This window comes from Choloepus didactylus, chromosome 23 (genome assembly GCF_015220235.1).
Source record: "Choloepus didactylus isolate mChoDid1 chromosome 23, mChoDid1.pri, whole genome shotgun sequence".
Taxonomy (NCBI): Eukaryota; Metazoa; Chordata; class Mammalia; order Pilosa; family Megalonychidae; genus Choloepus; species Choloepus didactylus.
The window spans coordinates 9532592-9553250 of NC_051329.1; the positions used below are offsets into that span (position 1 = coordinate 9532592).

The 20659-nt window shown below is 52.0% G+C and overlaps 1 protein-coding gene across 9 annotated transcripts in view; it reads left to right on the forward strand.

Moving 5' to 3' along the window:
* KDM2B (lysine demethylase 2B) overlaps positions 1-20659 on the forward strand; it is a 120894-nt gene that overhangs the window by 26315 nt on the left and 73920 nt on the right. For 8 of the 9 annotated variants that reach the window (XR_005213949.1, XM_037816542.1, XM_037816543.1 and 5 more), the window contains exons 5-8: positions 8450-8628; positions 8901-9007; positions 18588-18681; positions 19687-19840. Coding sequence is in view for 8 of the 9 variants with exons in the window: in XM_037816542.1 (XP_037672470.1) it covers positions 8450-8628; positions 8901-9007; positions 18588-18681; positions 19687-19840 (534 nt within the window). In the remaining variant the exon portion in view is untranslated. Of the gene's footprint in view, positions 1-8449; positions 8629-8900; positions 9008-15023; positions 15330-18587; positions 18682-19686; positions 19841-20659 lie in introns of those variants that run through there. The other variant, XM_037816546.1, reaches the window with a different exon arrangement.

Below are 20659 nucleotides of genomic sequence, written 5' to 3' on the forward strand. Positions count from 1 at the left end.
CCCTAGTATTCCATTAGTGGGATTAATCACATTTAGAATGTTGTAATGCTATCACCTTCCCACCATCCATTACTAGAAATTTCCCTTCACCTCAGACAGCAATTATTTCTTTTAATTATTGTGGTTACACATGTACACTATAAAATTTCTCATTTCAACCACTTTCAAGTATGCATTTCAGCGGTGTTAATTACACTCACATCTTTGTGTTGCCATCACCACCATCCATTACCAAAACTTCTCCAGGACCCCAGACGGGAACTCTGGGCCTGTTTCGCATTAACTCCCCGTTCCCCACCCCCACACCTGCCCTTGGTAACCTGTATTCTAATTTCTGGCCATGAATTTGCATATTCTAATTATTCCATATAAGTTGGATCATAACAGTATCTGTCCTTGTGGTGTTAGGCTCTCTGACCTATGTTATGTCATTCACCCCTCTCCAGTAGCCCCCTTTTACAGATGAAGACCCTCTAAACTCCAAGTCTGGACAGGCTGAGTTCCCTGAAGCCATGGAGCTAGTAACAGAGCTGGGATTTTAATTTTTTTTTAACTTTTTATTGTACAGAATTTGATATAGTAACAAAAGTACACAGAAAGTATGATGAGCCTCCCTCCCTCGTACCCATCACCCAGCCCCACACCCACCAGAGCTGTTCAACCCGGCTCATCCATACCCCCATCCATTTTCTCCTCCTGCAATATTTTCAAGCATATCCAGATATCATACCATTTCATCCGTAAAAGTTTTAGTGCATAGTTCTGAAAGACGAGGAATTTTAAAAAACATGATCACAATACTATCATCACACCTGATTTAAAAGAAAAAAAAAACAGTAATTCTTAATATCGCCAAATATCCGTGCTCATTTTTCAAACTTCCAGCTGTCTCAGTACATATAAAAAACGTTTCTTTCTTTGCCTTCTTGTGTTGTTTTTGACAGTTTTATAAGTCAGAATGTAAATAAGGTCCATCCATTGTGACGGGTCGAGATGCCTTTTAAGCCCCTTTTAATTGCTTGGCTTACCATCCAACTCCCTCCGACCCAAAGAAATTGGGTTGTTTCACCTGTAGTTTTCTGTTGTCTGGATATTGCCCGTGGCATCCTTGGGTTAGTTTAGCTCCTCTGTCCTCTCTATTTACTGTAAAGTGGCAGTTGGATCTCGACTCTTGATCAGATTCAGATTTGGCCCCTCCGTCTCACTTTTCTTTCTGACTTTAGTAGCTGCTGATGCTCATTGCCCAGCTCCTTGAGCTCTTTTAGGAGCTGCAAGATGGCCATGTTAAATTCAGGTATTCCTTTGTCGTGTATTGGCTGGAATACATCTGTGGAGAGAAACTTGCCCTCATCTGCTGTTTGGTTTAGATCCTGCCCTTACCTCCAAAGCCAGTGATTGCTCCCACTGAAATCACTCTACCTCCCTAGGACTCATGCTGTCATTTCTGCTTTCCCTGTTGCCACTTGGGAGTCTGAACCCAGCAGCGCTGACTTTCTTGGTCACTGGAGCATTTGTCTTTCCCTGGTGGCCCGTGGAGCCCAGGCACCAAGTGTAACTGACACCCCTTCCTGCCCCTCCAGCTCCCACTTGGACACCTCCCCTGGACTGGATCTTCCAGGACACCTGGGGAGCTGGCTGCAGTTTCAAGCACTCCGAGGAAGCTATTCTTATAACCGAGTGTCCCCACCCTCAGCTTGCACCTAATTCAGTCACTGGGGATGCCCACCTCCATCGGCTCCAGCTGGTCCCCCAGCTCTGCCCTGGTCACAGGAAGGAACACAGCCGAGAGAAACCAGAGTCCTGACTTCTGTTTTCATTGGAAGGTGGAGCAGGCTGAGGCGGGGTCACCTGGGGACCTGCCTCTGGCTGGCAGTCAGGCCAGCGTGGGTTCTGGGAAGCTGCAAAGGAGCCGAGGGAAGTGGGGTGCCTGGGGTAGACCCAGGGATTGTCTTGGGGGAACTGGAAGGCCTGGTTAGTGCTAAAAATATACATTCAGGTTTTCCCCACCCCGTGCTGATCCTCCTTCTGTGTGCAGTGACAGTTGTCCCAGAGCTGGCTCCTGGCTGCTCAGAACTGCAAGGTGTTTCCCACGTCTGAGGTTCATCTTCCCCTTTGCAGTGACACTCACGCATACCCACCCACAGGCAAAAACCCAGGTCATTTATTCTGGTCAGCTGTCATTTATGTGTGAAGTCACATGTCTTATTTGTCAGGGCTGCTAAAACAAAGTACCTTGGACTAGTTGGTTAAAGAACAAAAACTCATTCTCTCACAGTTCTTCTGGCCAGAAGTCCAAAATCAAGCTGTCTGCAGGGCCCTGCTCCCTCTGAAGTCTGTAGGGTGCTCGCCTGTAATGCGCGGTGCTGCTCATCAGCTTGTGGCATAACCGATCTCTGCCTTTGTCCCATGGCTGTCTCCTCTGTCTGTCTCCATCCCGTTGTGTGCAAATTTCCTTACAAGGACCCCAGTCATTTCGGATTAAGGACCCCCCTAACCCAGGTTGGCCTCTTTTTTAGCTAATATCATCTTGAAAGACCCTATTTAAAAATGTTAACATTCACAGAACTGGGGTTTAGGACTTGAATGTGTTTTTTTGGGGGACACAATTCAATCTGTAACCATAACATCCAACAGTCATTTATTCATTCAACAAACATTTCCTGAGCTCCTGCAACATACTAAATGGAGTAACCAGGAAGATAGACAAAGCTCCTGCCCTCAGTGCTCACAGGGTAGTATGGGAGAAAGACAAGGAGTAAGCGGACAAATACGGTATTCAGGGTGAAATAGCATGATGTCTTCTGCATATGACGTTTTTCTCTTTGTGAGGCTACTGGGTTTGCACTGTGATTTTATAGTGAGTGTCCGCCCTGTACCAGGCTTTGTGGGTGACATTTTTGGAGCCATGTAGGTTTACCAAGTCACTCTCCCATCAGCACTCGAGGTGGGTGGTAGCTGGAAGCCCCTTAGCGTAATGGAGTGAGTTGCCTTTGGGCCCAGAGTGAAGGGAACCAAGCTCCAGCCAGAGCCTTCCCTGTGACAGCACCTTACGTGGATTGTCCCAGCTGATGTCACACTGTCGTTTGAGGTAGGCAGTCTTAGCTCTTTGGTGGAGAAGGAAACTGGGGTACTTTGCCTGGAGATTTGATGTTCCTAGACCTGAGCCTCAACCTTCTGAGCCCTTTGAACCATTTGTGTGTGTGTGTGTGTGTGTGTGTGAAATGTATTACATATGCAGGACTACTTAAAGAAACACAATTTAAAGCAAACACCATCACCCAGGTTAAGCAACTTCACACAGAGTGATGGAAAAGTTTCAGTAATGGATGGTTGTGGTGGTAGCACAATATTGTGAGTCTAATTATCACCACTGGCTTGTACACTTGCAAGTGGTAAAATGGGAAATCTTATGCTGCCTGTGTGTTACCACAATAAAAGTTTAAAAAAAATTCACAATTCCTCGGAAGCTCCCGTGTGTGACCCTCCCTTTCCCGGAGGGGCCACTGTCCTTTTATTGGTTTCCTGCAGCTGCTGTAACAGTTACCACCAGCTGGATGGCTTAAAACAGCAGAACTGTATTCTCTCACAGTTCTGGGGGTCAGAATCTGGAATGAAGGTGTCGGCAGGGTGGGTTCCTTCTGGAGGCTCTGAGGGAGAACCCACTGCCTGCCTCTGTGCTGGCTTCGGTGTTTGCAGCCGTCCTTGGTGTCCTTGGCTTGTGGCCGCGTTGCTCCAATCTCTACCTCCATCGCTAGGTCGTGTCTTCCCTGTATCTGTGTCGGAAAACTCCCTCGGCCTTTCTCTTATAAGGACACCTGTTGTCGGACTTAGGGCCCCTCCTGAATCTAGGTGGTCTCATCGAGAGGGCCTTACTTTAACTACGTCTGCAAAGACCTTGTTTTCAAAGAAGGCCACATTCACAGGTTCCTGGCGGGTATATATTTGGTGCCCACCGTTCAACCCACTACAGACCCGAATTGGGCTCATCATTTCCTTGCCTTCCATTAGAGTTTACCACTTCTACCTGTACCCCGAAGCTGTAAGTTAGACTGTGAAAAACTGAGCACTGGCACATACCTGGTGGGGGTGGGGGTGGGGGTGGGGGGACGTTGCACCAGCTAGTGAAAGCTCCTTGAAACTTTCTGGAAGAGACTGTGGTCCCAGTTCTTGAGCTGTGAGGAAGCGGGAGATGCACACAGGAAACAATATGGAAAAGAAAAAGAGAAAGATCGGAAGACACAAAAGCCTTGCTTTTATTAGAGTGAAGGATTGATTATATGTGGTTTAACAGTATCCTAGATTTCTTTATATGTGGGTTTTAAGTTGATAGAAGCCTTTTTTGGAAGAAAAAATACTTTTAGAAAAAAAGTACTTTTAGAAAAAGTTGGTCATTTTGTTAATTATGGTTTCATTTAATAAGAGTTTTATTGAGATACAATTCATGTACCAGAATTTCAGCCACTTAAAGTGTTCAGTTCAGTGGTATATTCGAGAGTTATGCAACCATCACCAAGGTCAATTTTAGAACATTTTTGTTACCCCCTAACCTCCACCCCATACCTGTTAGCAGTCCTGATCGTGTTTTAAGGTTCTTAGTGGTCCGTCCATGAGGACACCCGGCTGAGAGTGAACTTGCACCGACTTTGGGCAGGTCCCTAACCTCCCCTCTGCCTCACCTTCTCCACCTGTAACAATGGGTGAAATTTGCTAACCATGTGCATTATTTCATTTAAGCTTCAGGACAACTCCGTGGGCTGGGTATGGTTTTTATCCACATATTACAGACTAGGAAACTGATACTCTGAGAATTTGGGGGGACCTAGGCACTGGCTGGAGAGTGGTCTAGCTAGGGTGTGAACCCCCATTGTCTCAGTCTGTGCATCAGCCCTGCATTTTGCAGGTGGGGAGGCAGCTGAGCTCCTGCCCTTCTGTGCTGAGTTCCACGAGGCTCTGGGGCTCTGATTTTAGTATCCTTTATTCTTGTGCTACTGGAGCAAACGCCATGGCTCAGGGGCAAAAGTAGTAAGTGTGGAGGGTGGGTGAGGGGTGCACATATTCTTGAGCAGGTTTAGGGAGAGGAAGGACAGAGGGGCGGAAGTGTGCACCTAACTGAGCTGAGCCCACCTGTTCTCCTAGCCCCAGGTAAGGAAGGACTGGCCAGGGCTGCAGATGGCCAGAATTGCCATCGAAGGTCAGGGATGCCCCCTGGTGGATCTGCACTCCCAAAGGAAAAACACAGCTGTTCTCTCCTCAGCTTCTCAGGACTCCTGGGGAGTGGAGCTAGTCCTGGAAGGCAGGGGTCGTTTTTCTCTCTCAGCATATGGTGAAGATGCAGTACTGCAATGGGATAAGAACCTGGATACTGGCATTCCACTGAGATGGATTCGAATCCCAGCTCTGCCACTTGCCAACTGGGCATTACCGGGCAAGTTGGTCCACCAAGCCTGAATTTCTCATCCAACAAATGGGTATAATTGAAGTTCTACCCATAGCCCTGTTGCCGTAATTACCTTAAAATGAGATCCTCTGTGTAACGTACTTGCCCAATGCTTGTGCTGAAGCCCTTGGTAAATCTTTTTTTTTTTTTTTTAATTTTTAAAAAATTTATTTAATTTTTTTTATTAGAGAAGTTGTAGGTTTACAGAGAAACCATGCATAAAATGTACAGAATTCCCATATCTCACCCTATCATTAACACTTTGCATTGGTGCGTACATTAGTCACAATTCACGCAAGGGCGTTTTTATAATTGCACTATTAACTGTAGTCCCATCGTTTAAGGTAGTGTTCACTGTGTTGCCTGGTCTTGTTTTTGTTTTTTAAAAATCTTTATTCTAGTAACATATATACAACCTAAAATTTTCCCTTTTAACCACATTCGAATATATGATCCAATGCTGTTATTTTCTCCCTATTAACTACTCTGATCCGTAGAAAGAGAGTGTCCACTTGCTGCATCTCTGGACCCCAGTTTTCTCCTCTGTAAAACAGAGATGATCCTATGCAGTTTCTGGGACTGCTGTGAAAATTAACCGAGATACTGAAACTAAAGAGAGTAACACCCTGGTCTGCTTGCACACTCAAGGGATTACTTTATTACTCAGTTCCCACCATGTGAAGGTTCATTCGTTAATTCAACATACGTTGACCAAGTGCTTCCTGCACACAGGTCTGTGCATGGGGCGGTGAGGGTGCTGGGAACGGGGCGGGAGCAGATCCTATGTGAGTTCCACGAGGGTTTTGTCTGGTTCATGGCTCTACAGACTTTCTCTGAAGATGTGCGGGCCAGGCAGTATCTCCCAGCGACTCAATTCTGCCAGCATTGCACAAAAGCAACCCCAGACAGTCTGTAAACACGTAAGGGTAGTTGTGTTCTGGCCAAGTTTCCTGGAGCCGCCGTATAACAAAGCACCACACATTGGACGGCTTACGGCTCTGGAGTCCAGAAGGCTGAAACCGAGGTGTCGCAAGGGCCCACTCCCTTCAAATCCCAGGGAAGCTCCTTCCCGGCCTCCTCTGGCCTCTGGGGTTCGCTGGCTGCCCTTGGCTCTCCTTGGCTTGTAGATGCGTCTCTGCCCCCATCTCCACGTGGCCTTCTTTCTTGTCCCCATCTTCACCTGGCCTTCTCTCCTGGTCTGTCTGTCGGTCTCTTCTCCCTTCTTGTAAGGACACCAGTGGTATTGGGTGAAGGGCCCTCCCTCCTCCAGTGTGACCTCATTTAACTTGCGTGATTCCATCTGCAACGACCCTACTTCCAAATAAGGTCGTATTCGGAGCTACTGGGGATTAAGACAACAGATCTTTTTGGGGGACTGCATTCAAACCGTAACGTATTCTAATGAAAATTTATTTATGACACTGGAGATTGCATTTCATATAATTTTCCCATGTCGTGAAATCTTCTTCTTTTGCTACCCCCACCCTCACCCCCTCATTTAAAGAGGCAAAAACCATTCCTTGCTTGTGCGCCAGGTGGAAACAGGTGCTGGGTGGATTTGACTGGGGGCAGTTTGCCGACCTCCGGTTTACTCACCTTTCGAGGTCGCTGTGAGGAGGCGACCACTGCCTTTTGTTCTGTTTTGTTTGTTTGGGTTTGTCTACACATCCCAAGTCTCCATGGACCAGGTATTTGTCACCCAGTTAGTGGGGAGTGGGGGCTTTCCTTATCAGACGGGAGGGGTAGTTCCCAATTGAGCCTCGGTCCTTATTTTGAGTCCTGATGGGAGGAGCTGCTTTCGTAATAAATCCCCGTGAATTTGCCTGTCTGCTTTGTGTCTGCATTCTCTCCAGTCAAAGCACCTCCACGTAGCATGGGGCGTTCTTTCCACCTTGGTGGAATTTCTGGAGATGTTATTATCCCCATTTTACAGATGAGGAGATAGAGTCCCAGAAGGGCCTTGCTTTCCCTGAGGGGTAGATTCAGAGCTAGCACCAGGGCTCCTCCTGCCAGTCCAGAACCCTTTCTCTTGTGTGGGGGAAGCAGTGTGGGGCTCGGAGCTTCCTGGTGAGATGCAGGGCTGGGCTCTCTCGGTTCAGCTGTCATTTTTGTGCGCAGCTACAGCATATCTGGACAGGACATAGCGTGAGCAACGACATCCAGCAGTCATCATTTATTCACTCAACATACTGGCCTCCTTCCATGTGGCAGGCTCTGTTCTAGATCCTTGGGATAGACTGGTGAACGAGACAGACAAGACTCTTGTCCTCATGGTGCTTACTGAATACAGTGGAGAAAAGCAGGAAACACATCGGTGACGGTGTAGAGTTTTTATGAATTGTGAATATTGAGCTGGGGAGTCACCGGGGGGACCCATTCATTTATGTGCCAGAAACTGGGTCAAGTAGTTTTATAGTCATCATCTGATTTAATCCTCACAACCAGCCTGTCAGAAGAGATAACAAGATGATGGGACAGAGGTTCACAGAGATCAAGTAAGTTTCCTGGACTTACAGACTAGAGAGGGAGAGTACTAAATACCTAACTCTCTACAGATGTAAGTACTACCCTAGTGTTGTGAGTAAACAAAAAGGCCTTTACGTGCCCTGCTAAGGGATCCTTTTGTAGGCAATAGGGAGCCATTGAAGATCTTATACAGAGAAAGGAGCATCTGTCATCAGGTCTTTAGAAAGCTCACCCTGGCAGCAGTGCTGAGGATGGGCAGCCTGGAGACCCCTTGGGAAGCTCTTGAGGTCACCTAGGAGAGCAGAAGCGGTGGACTGTACTAAGGTGGCAGCCGTGGTGATGGAGGGTGAGAGAGACTGGCGAGAGATTTGGGAAGGGAAAGCAACAAAATGAAGTCACTGGACAGACATGAAATAGGGGTGAGGCATAGGGGGATCCCTGGAGGAGAAGTGGGTTTTTTTTTTTTGGTAGGGGCTTAGGTGATCCCAAGTGGGATCTAGACACCTCGGCCAGCAGCGGCCACCAGCATGTGGATTCTACCCCCAGGGAGCCGGCGGTTGGTGGATGTGATGGATGTGAACACCCAGAAGGGCACGGAGATGAGCATGTCCCAGTTCGTGCGTTACTACGAGACACCCGAGGCCCAGCGTGACAAGCTGTACAACGTCATCAGCCTCGAGTTCAGCCACACCAAGCTGGAGCACTTGGTCAAGCGTCCAACTGTGGTAGGCCCCTGGCTACGGCCCCTCCGCCGACGTCTTCAGCCTCCCCTCCTGTCCCCTGACTCCCCTGCTCCCTGGTTTCAAGCTGGCCTGGGCCTGGCGGACCCTGGAGCGGAGTCTTGGTTTGCATGCTGTTTGAGGGGGGGGGTTGGGGCTGAGGAGCTGAGCAAGCCCAGCTTCAGGACACCCAGAGACTCCCTGGGGCAAACTGGCGGGGTCTTTGTGTCTGTGGGCAGGGGGAGAGACAGGAAGTCTGACGGCAGTCTGGCTTTCAGATAGACCTGGTGGATTGGGTAGACAACATGTGGCCCCAGCACTTGAAGGATAAGCAGACGGAAGCCACGAATGCTATTGCAGAGATGAAGTACCCCAAAGTGAAGAAGTAAGCCTGCCGGGGGAGTGGGGGGCAGCTCTGGGGGGCTGGAAGGGGGGTCCTGGCCAGCTGGGAGGTGTGGGGGCTGAGCCTGGCTGAGGCCACAGCCCTGGGAGGCCAAGCTGGGCCAGCAGGACAAGGGTCCTGGGTGTGGGAAGCTGGACGTCTTGCTCCCCTGGAATGCAGAGGCTCTGATTTCTGCTCAGGGGCTGGGCTCTCCATCCCCGATCGTCCCTGGCCTCCCTGCCATCTCTCCTGGGTGGGGTGGGAGGGGATTGTGACCCAGAAACTTAAGTGATGGGAGTTCTGCAATGCATGTAGGGGTGTGTCCATGTGTACATCCATCTCCTCCCTCCGTGTGACAGTGTGTCCTGCGAGTGGCCGTCTGCAGGGGGCCTGCCCACGCCGGGCCCTCAGTGTTTCTGTCTCTAAAATGGGGGCGCAGCTTTGTCTGTGCCGGGCCGGGCCATTGCTCCGAGCTTCCTAGAAGAGTTGGCTTTGCCAGCACTGCATGCATTAGCATCTCTCCGCGGAGCCGCTGCCAGGACTGCCCAAGAGCTTGCAGGCCATGAACTTGTCCTTCTGGGCCCTTTATTCAGTGTCTTGAATGTCTACTCCCTGGCAGACTTCATGCTGGCCCTGGTGCCACGCGAGGTTCTCTTTCAAGCTTTCTTGCTCTTTCTTTTATTGCTTCTTAAGGAATTTTTCCTCCCCTCAAAGCTGAAGCCCAGAACACCCTTTTCAGTTGGGACTGTGTCAAAGGCAAAGACCAGGCTGATGGGAGGTTGGGGGAGAGCAGGAGGGTTTCGATTCTGTTCCAGTCCTGTTCAGTTCAATCGCAGCAAACTTTAGAGGCTCTGGGACGGGGAAGTGAAAAGATGAATAAGACCGAAAGCCCCTGGCCTGTGGCGAACGAGCAGGGCAGCATTAGGGGAAGGTGCAGCTCCCTTCCTAGGCAGAGGAAGACATTCCCTGGGAGGGGAGCCCCGAGGGGAGGAATCCTTCATGGCTGGTGACAGCAGGAAGCTTTCCTGCCGGGGACATTCCACCTGGGCTTTAATGACAGAGGGAAGGGGAAGGAGGGAGGTGGGAAGGTGCAAAAGGCATTGAAGGCGTGTGAGCCTGAAGAAAGGGTGTTGGGACCAGAGATTAGTTACAGGCAGATTACGCCTGTCTTTCATTCTTTCATTCATTCATTCATTCAGCAGATATGTATTGAGCATGTAATTGGTGCTGAGAATGGGGGACACAGCGGAAAGAAAACCAGAAGAGTTCCCTGTCCCCAGGGAGCTTACAGTCAGGGGAGACAGGTGTTAATCCAGTGATCAGAGGAACAAATGGACCCTGGCAGCTCTGAGGGCTGCCTGGCAGAGGCCACGGGGTCACGGGGTCACAGGAGTTGGATTCACCCATCAGGGAAGTCAGGGAAGCCACCCTGAGCTGGGGAGCTGGGGTTGGAAGAGCGTTTCTGGCTGGCTGTGAACCAAGAACTTCAGGGTGCGGGGTGCAAGGGGACCTGTGGAAGGTAGGGGCACACAGGGCTGGGACAGAATGAGCAAGGGGCAGAGGGTGCAGGATGGGGGGTGGGGCAGGGCCAGGCCTAAGAGCAGTGTGACCCTGCTCAAGGGTTTTAGATTTGATTTCTGCAGACTCTGCCTCTCCTGCATGGAGAATGGACTGAAGCAGGTGGGACAGACAGGTAGGAAGGCGACACTGTGTCATCTGGATGGAGGAGGGGGTGGAGCAGGGGAACTAAGAGACCACAAAGGTGGCCAGTGAATTTGGGAAGGTGAAATAGATAGCATCATGTGGCATGGATTTCAATTAATTAATGGAATCTTGCCTCCCAGAGATATCTAGATATTTAGTTTATTGAAAGACTCCTTTAAATAGTAGGCTCTAGTAAAACATTTAGAATACTAATTACAAAACTGAGAGATGGGCTCTTACAGTTTTCTAGGACCACATCTCTTCACACGTTGGCTGGATTGTGTGGCAAATAGATTCACAAACCCCACCAGTGGCCACAGGAACTTGTTATAGGACGTGAACCCTGTTAGGAAGGAAACTGTCACCTTGGAAATAGTCCATTTGTTCGGCTAAAATGAATGCTGATTTCAGTTAATAAGCGAGGTAAAGCTCCCGTGACGACGAAGTCCCCTGGGACCATAGGATGGTTCTGTGGAATTTAATTAAACGACAGTATTTCTAGAAATCACTGTGGTTCCATGCTGAAGGCGCCAGGAGAGCGAGACAGCTGACGGCCCACCTGAACCGAGGGTTTGCAGGAGGGAAGGGGGAAGTGTTACAAACGCTTGGCTGCCTTCTGTCTGGCTCCTGGATTTTTATGTTGCTTGATCATGGTGAGCGGTTTAGGGATTCTAGAGGTTAGGGGTTGAGAGACTTCTAAGATAAGAGGTGGTGATGGGAGTCGAGGTGGTAGTTGCAACTTTGTGGAAAACTAGAGTTGCAAAGAGTGTAATTGTGTCATAGTTACTTGTTGATGCATTTACTGAGTGCCTACTATGTGCAAGACACTTTTCTAAGTCCTGGAACAAAGCAATGGCCCCGTTTTCATGGAGGGAAGAGACAGGCACGGAAACAAGTGAACAAATATAATTTAGGAGGCGACAGTTGCCACGAAGAAACGTAAAGCAAGGTAAAAGGTGAGTGAACACTCACTGCATTGTGCACTTCTACCGTTGTTTTCCCCTCCATCCCCACCCTGCAGGAATATTTTGGCTGTATAGAATTATTTATCTTGGAAAATTCTTTATAATTGTATAAACAGTGATGATTATTGGGGAGTATCCCTGTATTAGTTACTTACTGCTGCGTAACAAATTAGCCCCCAAATCTCGCAGTTTAAAAAAATCTCACGTTTAACACAGCAAACATTATCTCACAATTTCTGTAAGTCAGGAACCAGGAATTGGCTTAGCTGGGTGGTCCTGACTCAGGGTCTCTCTTCCGGAGACCCTAGTGGCCTGGGCTCCCGTCACCTCAAGGCTTGCCTGGGGCTGTAGCACCCACTTCCAGAGTGGCTCCATGGCTGTTGGCAGGAGGCCTCAGCTCCCTGCCACGTGGCCGCTTGAGGGTTCTCACAACATGGCGGCTGGTTCTCCAAAGCCGGTGGGTGACTCAAGAAAGAGAGCAAGGAGGAAGCTGCAGTGCTTTCCTTTTTTTGGGGGGTTCACAGCCCACAGTGGCTTTTATGACCTAGTTTTGGAAGTTACATACTGTCACTTCTGCCGTATTCTATTCATTAAAAGTGAGTCCCTAAGTCCAGCCCCTACTTAAAGGGAAGGACTGAAGTTCTACCTCTTGATGAGGGAGCATCCAAGAATTTGTGGATATATTTTAAAGCTGCCACAATCCCCCAGGTCTATGACATGGGTATACGTTTTTCTCCTCGGATGGTTGGGTATTATGAAGCGTTCCAGAAAGGAATTAGCAAGTCTCCTTTTCTTGTCTGCTTCTGTAGCACACAGGCTTGCAGAATCAAATTTTGTTGGTGTGATGTAGTTATGCTGTGGACTCTAAGAGGTGAAGGAACTCAGAAGCCCAGGAAAAAGGGGACCCCAATTACAGCTTGTGTTTGGCCCCCAAATAATTGACAATTGGCTGCATTTTTCTCTTTGTGTACTTTCAGGGGGTGGCAGGAAGAACTGGGGAATATTTTTTGAGTGAGAAGCTGAAATACAGTTCTGACGGAAATGGGTACAAGTTTCAGGCATCGTGTGTACCCTCTCTGATGGCCATGACAAGTCTTTCGTTTCTCAGAGACTCAACCTTTCCTTTCTGCAAAGTGGGGATCCTGTCGTTTGTGCCCTGCCTCCCTTACCTGGCTGTGGGGAACTGGAGCCTATGGTGGATGTGGAAGTTGTAGTCCACAGGGGACACAGATGTTCATCCATTATGTCTTCAAACTCTAGAGACACTCAGGGGCTCCAGCTGCGGTGGAATTCTGGCATCGTTTGCCTTTAAATCTACTCTTCACATCTACATAGAACTTCTGTCTTTACAACTCAATTATTTATTCTTTAACCCCAGGAGGTTTTCTCAGCACCCGTGTTTGCTGTTAGGCATAAAGGATCATGCTTGCATAATATATCAAACAGGAAATACATCCAGTCTGGCTGTGAAGGTCACAGTGGGGTAAGCGGCGGGCCCCAGGCGTCTAGACTCCTGGATTTTCCTCTCCACCTCAGTGCCTCTATAAAAGAGGAACAGATAAAGCCAGCATGCTCCGTGCTGTCACATATGGACCCAGATGTGGCAGTAGGCACTTGCCATGCCATATCTCAGCAAACTCAGGAGGCTGGTGTTACTATTGCCGTTTCACAGATGGAATCTGAGGTTCAGCGTGGCTCACTGCAGGGGCTGGTGGCACTTGGGGAAAACTGGAGAGGCAAGTCTTCAAAAATTCAAAAAATTTTTTTTCACAGTGTTGGCTAAACCGAGTACACCAGGGGCCTGGTTTGGCCCAGGAGGCCATCAGTTAGAGACCCCTGGCTAGTTCAACAGATGAGGGTTCCAGAAAGGGGAGGATCTGGCCCAATGCCACATTGCTGATTAGAATAATTACAGGTGTCTTCGCTGGGTGCTGCACTTACAAAGATGAATCAGAAATGGTCCCTGCCATCAAGGAGTTGAGGCATTTGAATCTAAAAAGTAGTAATCCTCCTATGTAGTCACCTGGTCCAGCTGATAGGGCCTTATCTCTTGGCTCAATTAACCTCACATTTGTTTTGCGAGAATGTTGAAGTCCTGAATCAGGGACAATTAATGAGCTGTGCCACAAATCCAAGATTTGGGTTTATTTGGAGTTATTTATTTTATTTTTAAATAGGCAAAACATACCAATGGTAAAAAAAAATTAAACCAGTTCCCTAGAGTTCCCAGTCTAACCTCAGGGGCGGGCTGTGGGGGAGGTATGAGGGATGAGCCCTCCCTTAAATGACACCAGGAAGCCACACCCAGTCCCAGGGCGTTGACCACCTTGAAATGGCTTCAGTGTTCACCTCCATAGAATGGGGGTTATAGGGTTGTTTTAAGGGTGAATGAGGTCATGCATGTGAACAGCGATTATTAGGGCTCAATAATGATAACCTAAATTAATATTGCTGAGAAGCGCTAGCAGATGGAGTTTGGCCTACGAAGTTGTTTCTGCTTCTGCAGAAGCTATACAGCCATCTCCTGCCCCCTTGTGGTTTGGGGGAAGGGTGTGGGGACACGGTGGGAGGAGGGCCCAGGGCCGTGGCCCTGGTTTGCATGCCTCAGAGCGGGTAGGTGGGCCTTCTGATTTGATCTGGATCACCTCCTGCAGCCGGAAGTGGAGTGGGAGAGGCCTGGCAGCCTCCAGATTCTGCTTCTTAGAGTTGGGATGTGCCAGGTAGACCTGGGAGAAGGGCTCAGAGACAGACTTCTGGGGTTCAGATCCCAACTCCACCACTTAGTTAGTGACCAGGGTGAGTAACTGAACCTCGGAGCCTCTGCCTGCTCATCTGTAAAATGGGGACATTATAGTGCTAGTTACTATAAATTCCCACGATAATTCTATGATGTAGGGTTATACCCCTACGAAGGGGACGCCTAGGGGAAGGGACTGCAAAAGAGCATCTTGTATGGACGCGGAAACGGGCTCAGAGTGGGGACCTGAGTTCCCAAGGTCAAAGAGCCAGACCAGAGCAGGGCGTGAGCCCCTCCTGGGACCTGACGCTCCTTCCACCCCTAGCACCGGTTCTTTCGCAGACCTTGCTCAGGTGAGCTCCAAAGGCTGCGGCACATTTAAGGAAGTGTGTGTGTGTGTGTGTGTGTGTGTGTGTGTGTGTGTGTGTGTGTGTGGCTGGGCGGCACATTTAAGGAAGTGTGTGTGTGTGTGTGTGTGTGTGTGTGTGTGTGTGTGTGGCTGGGGGGGGCTTTGCAGGGTTGTCACGCTGGGCAGCATCCACCCTCCTGGGAAACGGCGCCCACCCGAAGAATGGGGGGGGGTCCCCTTGAGCCACCACGCGACCGGGGCGAGGGGGTGGCCGTGGGCGGTGGTGGCGTCCCCTGGCGCTGGCGGGGCGCGCTTCCCGGTCGCCGCCGCGGCCTCCCTCCGCCTCCCTGGCGGTCGCCGCGCCGCGCGAGTGTTCAGTTTCAACGCGGGGATGAGCGCAGGCTGCGCCCGGCTCCCCGAGGAAGGAAGGAAGCGAGCAAGGGCTCCGCCGTTCTCAGCCGGGGCCTGGCCGCGCCGCGGAAGGGCTCCGCGCGGGTCGCCGCAGGGCCCCGGCGCGCGTCGAGCCTCGGCCGCCGCCACAGGGGCCGCCCGGGAGCCGCGCCGCCGAGGGTAACCGCAGGCGCGCCGGGCGGGGCCGGGCGGGGTCCCTGCCGTGCGCGCCCGGCGGCCCCGGGCTGCCCGTGCGCCCCGCGCCTCCGTGGTGCGCCGGGGCGGGGTAGGGGCGGCCTGCCGCCCGCTCGGCGTCGCGGAGCAGCCCTTTGTGTCTCCCGGGTGTGTGTGCAGTGTGTGTGTGTGTGCGTGCGCGCGCTGCCGCCTCTGGCCTCGGCGCCCGGTGCGCCGGGGCAGGATCCCCCCTCCCCTGCCCCCCCTCTCCCCGTCAGACCTTTGCCCGAAGGGATGCGGCGGGGGGAGTTTGGTTAAGTTGGAGGGAAGAGAGCGGGGTGGAACCGCCCAGACTCCAGGCTGCGCCCCAAAGTTGCGCTGCAGGTGCATTGCCACCTCCCACGCCCCTCCTTAGCCAAACGGCGCTTGGGAGACGGGAACACCCCCAGGTGTTTAGCTCGAGGCTCCCGATTTCCATCACCCAACTTGGAGGGTGCCCTCCTATACCAAGCCGCCCGGGTCGTGGGTGGGGGGCTTTGGGGGGGCGCGGCTTCATGGGCCGGGGGCAGCCGAGGCGGAAGCGGGAGCCAGGCTGGAGGGCCGGCGGCGCGGAGAGCTTAGTGGCCGTGGCACCGCGCCGGGGTGCCCATGTGACTGCGGTGTGCTTTGGAAGAGGAAGCTGTAGAGGTCAGTGCAAAGGCGTCACGCCAGAGCGCGCGAGCGAGGGGGAGACCTGGAGTGAGCGCCGGGTGGGCGGGCGGCGGCTGCAGGGGCCCGGACAAAGCCGTCCTGTCACAGCCACCCTGACTGTCCCAATGTCTGTCATCACCCCGCAGGATAGGCAGCCCCGAGGCCTGGCGGTGGGTGGCCGGGAGGAAAGGGACAGTGGGAGGAGGGGCGCCTCTAGAAGAGGTGGGTCTGGAAGTGGCGCTCCTGGCCCCGAGGGGCTTCTGGAGGCTGGAAGGGTCCCGGTGGACAGATCGGAGCCAGGCACAACTTGGAGAACTTTCCCTGCACGCCCGGCCTGCAGCTCGGAGGGATGCCGGTTTTCCACACGTGCTGGGGCGGTTGGGGCTGGGGGTGGGGAGTGGGGCAGGCCTGGGAGCTGGGACCTAAGCCAAGGCCCCTTGTCTCACCTGGGCTCCTGGCTGGGTCCCCAGCTGCAGCCCAAAGGAAGCACGTTCTCTTTTCTCCCCCCACCCCTTAAATTGCTTTCCTTTTGGCTGCATTCTGCCGAGGCCGGGAGGGGGTAGAACCAAGGTTAGGTGAAAAAGAAGAGAAAAAAAAAAAAAAAAACAGGAAAATGAGGAGGAGGTGGTTTTAGGAAAATGAGGACTAATATTTTGAAGTGGTGCTTAGAGAGAAGTGGCCAGGGTGGTTCGTGGGGTGGGGTGGTTTAGGGCTTCAGCATCCCGCCCCCTCGCCCCCGAATTCCTTGGAGAGAAGTGGCTGGGCCAGGCCTTCCGATCATCGGGCCGGACCTGGGCCGAGGCGGGCGGGCGAGGGCGTGGAGCCGTGAGTGTCGGGACTTTACCCGCCAAGCTCCGCAGCAGCCCGCGCCGGTCGCCGTGACAGCGCTGCGCTGTCCTGGGCTGTCAACTACACCCCTCCGCTGGGGTTGCTAGGCAGCGGGGCTCTGATGTGCGGGCAGGCCTTCTGATTTGCCAGCCTCCTGCAGACACATGGTTAAGGTTCCTTCCAGCCTATCCGGAGGAGGGACGCGGGGCACGCCGCCTGCATACTGCCGAGCCCCGGGTGCACCTGAATGTGAGATGCCTGAGGCAGCCCGGGGGAGGGGACACCTGGAGCTCTCCCGCCTCCTGATCGGCTCTGCCCCACGCCCCCTTCCCCCATTTTCTTCACTGGGGCTTGCTCCTCCCTTGCGGTCTCCGCCCCATTCCTCCCCTCTTCCCCAAACCATGGAAAAGCAGCAGGGAAAAGAGGTCAGTGGGGTAAGCATGCGTGTGCATGCCTCCTGAGGACCCTAGCATGGGCAAGAGGTGGTGGGGTGGCTGCCCGGTGCATGCCACCGGTGGCTCTTGCAGGAAGGGGTGGGAAGGAGGAAGGGGGCCTCCGGCACCGTGGTCTGCCAGGCTTGGACTTGGAAGCCTGCCTCGTTTCCCCTCCTCCTTAAGCTCTGTCCACCCCTAGGAGGGCAGCAAAACCGGGGCAGGAGGGCGGGGATTGGCCAGTGGGCTCCTGGTTTCCCCGAGTGCCCTCCCTCCTCCTGTGGCTATGCCTCCCTCCACCCCAGCCTCTCCCTCACTCCCTCCCTGACTGTCCGACGCCCTCAGGGTCTTCTCTTAAGGTGTAATTCATATACCACACGGTTTACCCATTTAAAGTGCACAGTTCAGCGGGTTCTTAGTAGATTCACAGAGTTGTGCAACCATCACCACATCAATTTTAGAACGTTTTTCATCACCCCCAAAAGAAGTCCGTGGTCATTAGCAGTCACTCCCTATTTCCTCCAAACCACCTCCCAGCCCCTGGCAACCACTAATCTGCTTTCTGTCTCTATAGGTTTGCCTATTTAGGACATGTCATGTAAATGGAATCGTACAATGTGTGGTCTTGAGTGGCTGGTATCCCTTCACTTTTTAACTGCATCGCTCCCTGGGCAGTCAGCTGCAGTTTGTATGCTGTTGAACTTTTCCTGGGCTTGCTCCATTAAGTGTGTGGTGTCCTTGAGGGTGGGGGTTTTAGGCATTCTTATGCATTTGTCTCAAGGGCTCACCTAGCTCAGGGCTGGACCTCCAGTGGGCTCTACGTAATGTTTGTTGAATGAATGAATAAATGAATGGGGGACTGGGTGTCTTCAGTAATTGGCAATTGGGGCAGGTGTTTACAGCTGAATTCCAGGGAGCCCCAGCTGCTGCAAAGGGGACAGGGCTGGAGGGAGCAGAAAGGAAACCTCTACAACTGGGTTGGGGTAGGGTTGGATGTAGCGATGGTGTAAACTGACAGCAAGGAAGGAGCGGAGTGGCCCATGGGTTGTCCGCTCTCTCAGTAACCTGAAAACAAAAATGCTGTCCCCAGCCCCTGGGGCAGGTGGCCAGTGCTTGAGATGTGTCACCTGATCATAGGGGCATCCCCCATGGGGAACTCCGATTTGATTTAAATTAAAAAAAAAAAAAAGAGAAAATTCCCCAGCGTCAGTGTTTATAAAAGGGCATCAGGGCAGGCGGGTGGTTGTCTTCCCTCCTGTGATTCAGTTATTGGGTTGCTTTTTTTCTGCTCCCCCACCCTGGTTCTGCACTGCAGGTACTGTCTGATGAGTGTGAAAGGCTGTTTCACTGACTTCCACATCGATTTTGGAGGCACTTCTGTTTGGTACCATGTTTTCCGTGGTGGGAAGGTGAGTTCAATGTCTTTTCAACTTTCTGTATATCTTTGGGTGTTTTGTGCTTCCGCTTTCTTGCATCCCAGCCCCGGCTCTGTAGTACTCTCAGGTGTAAGTGGTCCCCTGGGGCCACCTCCTGGCTCTGTCCCTTTCTGGAGGGAGAGGTCACAGTTAGCTCTCCAGCATCACATCTGCTCACCCACCTGCCCAGTGCAGTGTTCTAAGTCCTTTAGTCCAGATTTGAACACCTGGTTTGGCTCCCGAGAACCTCCAGCGTGCCGTTGCCCCTGGCTGTCTTCTCAGCTCCAGTGGTGGGACTTTTTAACTTGAAGCTCTCTTTGCCAGTACCCACTGTCTCCAAGAACATTTTCCATTAGGGACACACTTAATCCAGAGACAGAAGACAGGACGTGTGTTCAGGGTGGATCTGCTGCGTGTGCCTTCGGTGCTGACTGTGTGGGAATATAGGTGTCTCCGCACGGATGTGAGAGCTTCCCGAGAATATGTGTGTGCTGCCCTGCTTGTCTGAGTCTGCGTGTGCATTTGTTTTAACTGAACATGTCGGGAGAAATTCTGGGAGGAAGTCATCCCACTTGGTTCCAGATGTTTTCCCTCCTCCAAAGTGAGCCCAAGCTGGGTTTATTTATTGGGCCATTTTATCAAACGACTTATGAAATTCCCCTTCCTCTCCTTCCCCCACCTCCCCCGACAAGCCCATGGCTCAGGAGAAAGAAAGTTCCACTCGGTTCAGGAAGTATTCCCTCCCTGGTATTTCAGCTGGAACAAAGATTCATAAAAGCCAGGCCAGGGGACTCCCAGCAGGGTTGGCACGGCCCTCACTGTCACCTCAGCGATCCTTTGGGCCTGGTCGTGGAGGGGGTTCCAGGGGAATGGGTTCTGCCTCTCCATCTTGCCCCACTCCCAGGCAGGTAGGGACTTTTCCTGGGGTTGTGGCAAGGCCTGGAGAAATCCGAGGTTTTCGCCTGGGTCTTTAGCTGATTGCTTTCTTTTCTTCCCAAGATCTTTTGGCTGATTCCTCCAACCCTGCACAACTTGGCACTGTACGAGGAGTGGGTGCTGTCAGGCAAACAGAGCGACATCTTTCTGGGAGACCGCGTGGAACGATGCCAAAGAATTGAGCTGAAACAGGGCTACACATTTTTCATTCCTTCCGGTAGGTTCTGGCGGGGCTGGGGCTGGGCACTCACGCAGCAGTCGGGGCAGTTCTCCTGCGGCCAGGGTTTTTAGGCCAATTGATGGGACTTCTCTGGGCCTTGGGGGATGGACTGGTCATTGGCAGTCTCTGAGAGGAGCAGGCCTCAGGCTGCAGAGAAAAACATATTCCCTGCATCTGATCTTAATCTCCCTGCCCAGGGTCTAGAATTCTCTTCCTCTCTCCCTTCAGTTTCCCTTGGAAAAGCCTTGGGCCCTCCCTCAGGGGAAGTTTGAATGTCTTCACTAGGAACTTCCCAGAGGGAGATTTCTGTGTGGGGATGACAGAGGCCGTGCCTTGAAAGGGTGTAGGTTTGCCCTGTGGGCTCAGGGGACAGGACTCTGGGGAAAGGCAGGCTCCAGAGCAGGGAGCCCCAAGAGGTTCTACACACCTGCTCACACAGGCTGGAGGGTGGGCAGAGGGCATGTGGGTTGGGGAAGGGCCCAGAGTGGCAGCCTCCTTCCTGCAGAATAAGATGAAATGGAATTGGGATCATTTTCTGCTCCTGCACTTGGGGACCATCCCCTCCTCTCCCCCTACCCCCAAAAAATTAACTTCACAAGTACAGCAGAGGGTCCTGGAGCTAGATTGCCTCAGTTCAAATTCTGGCTGTGGAGCTTATGGGCTGTGATTTCAGGATGGTGACTGAATTTCTCCGTGCCTCAGTATTCTCATCTGTGAAATGGGAGGGACTTCTCAGGATTGTTGTGGGCACTGCGTGAGCTAAGACCTGCTTGCCTGCAGATCTTAGATGGACCCAGGGCTTTTGAGTGGTTACAG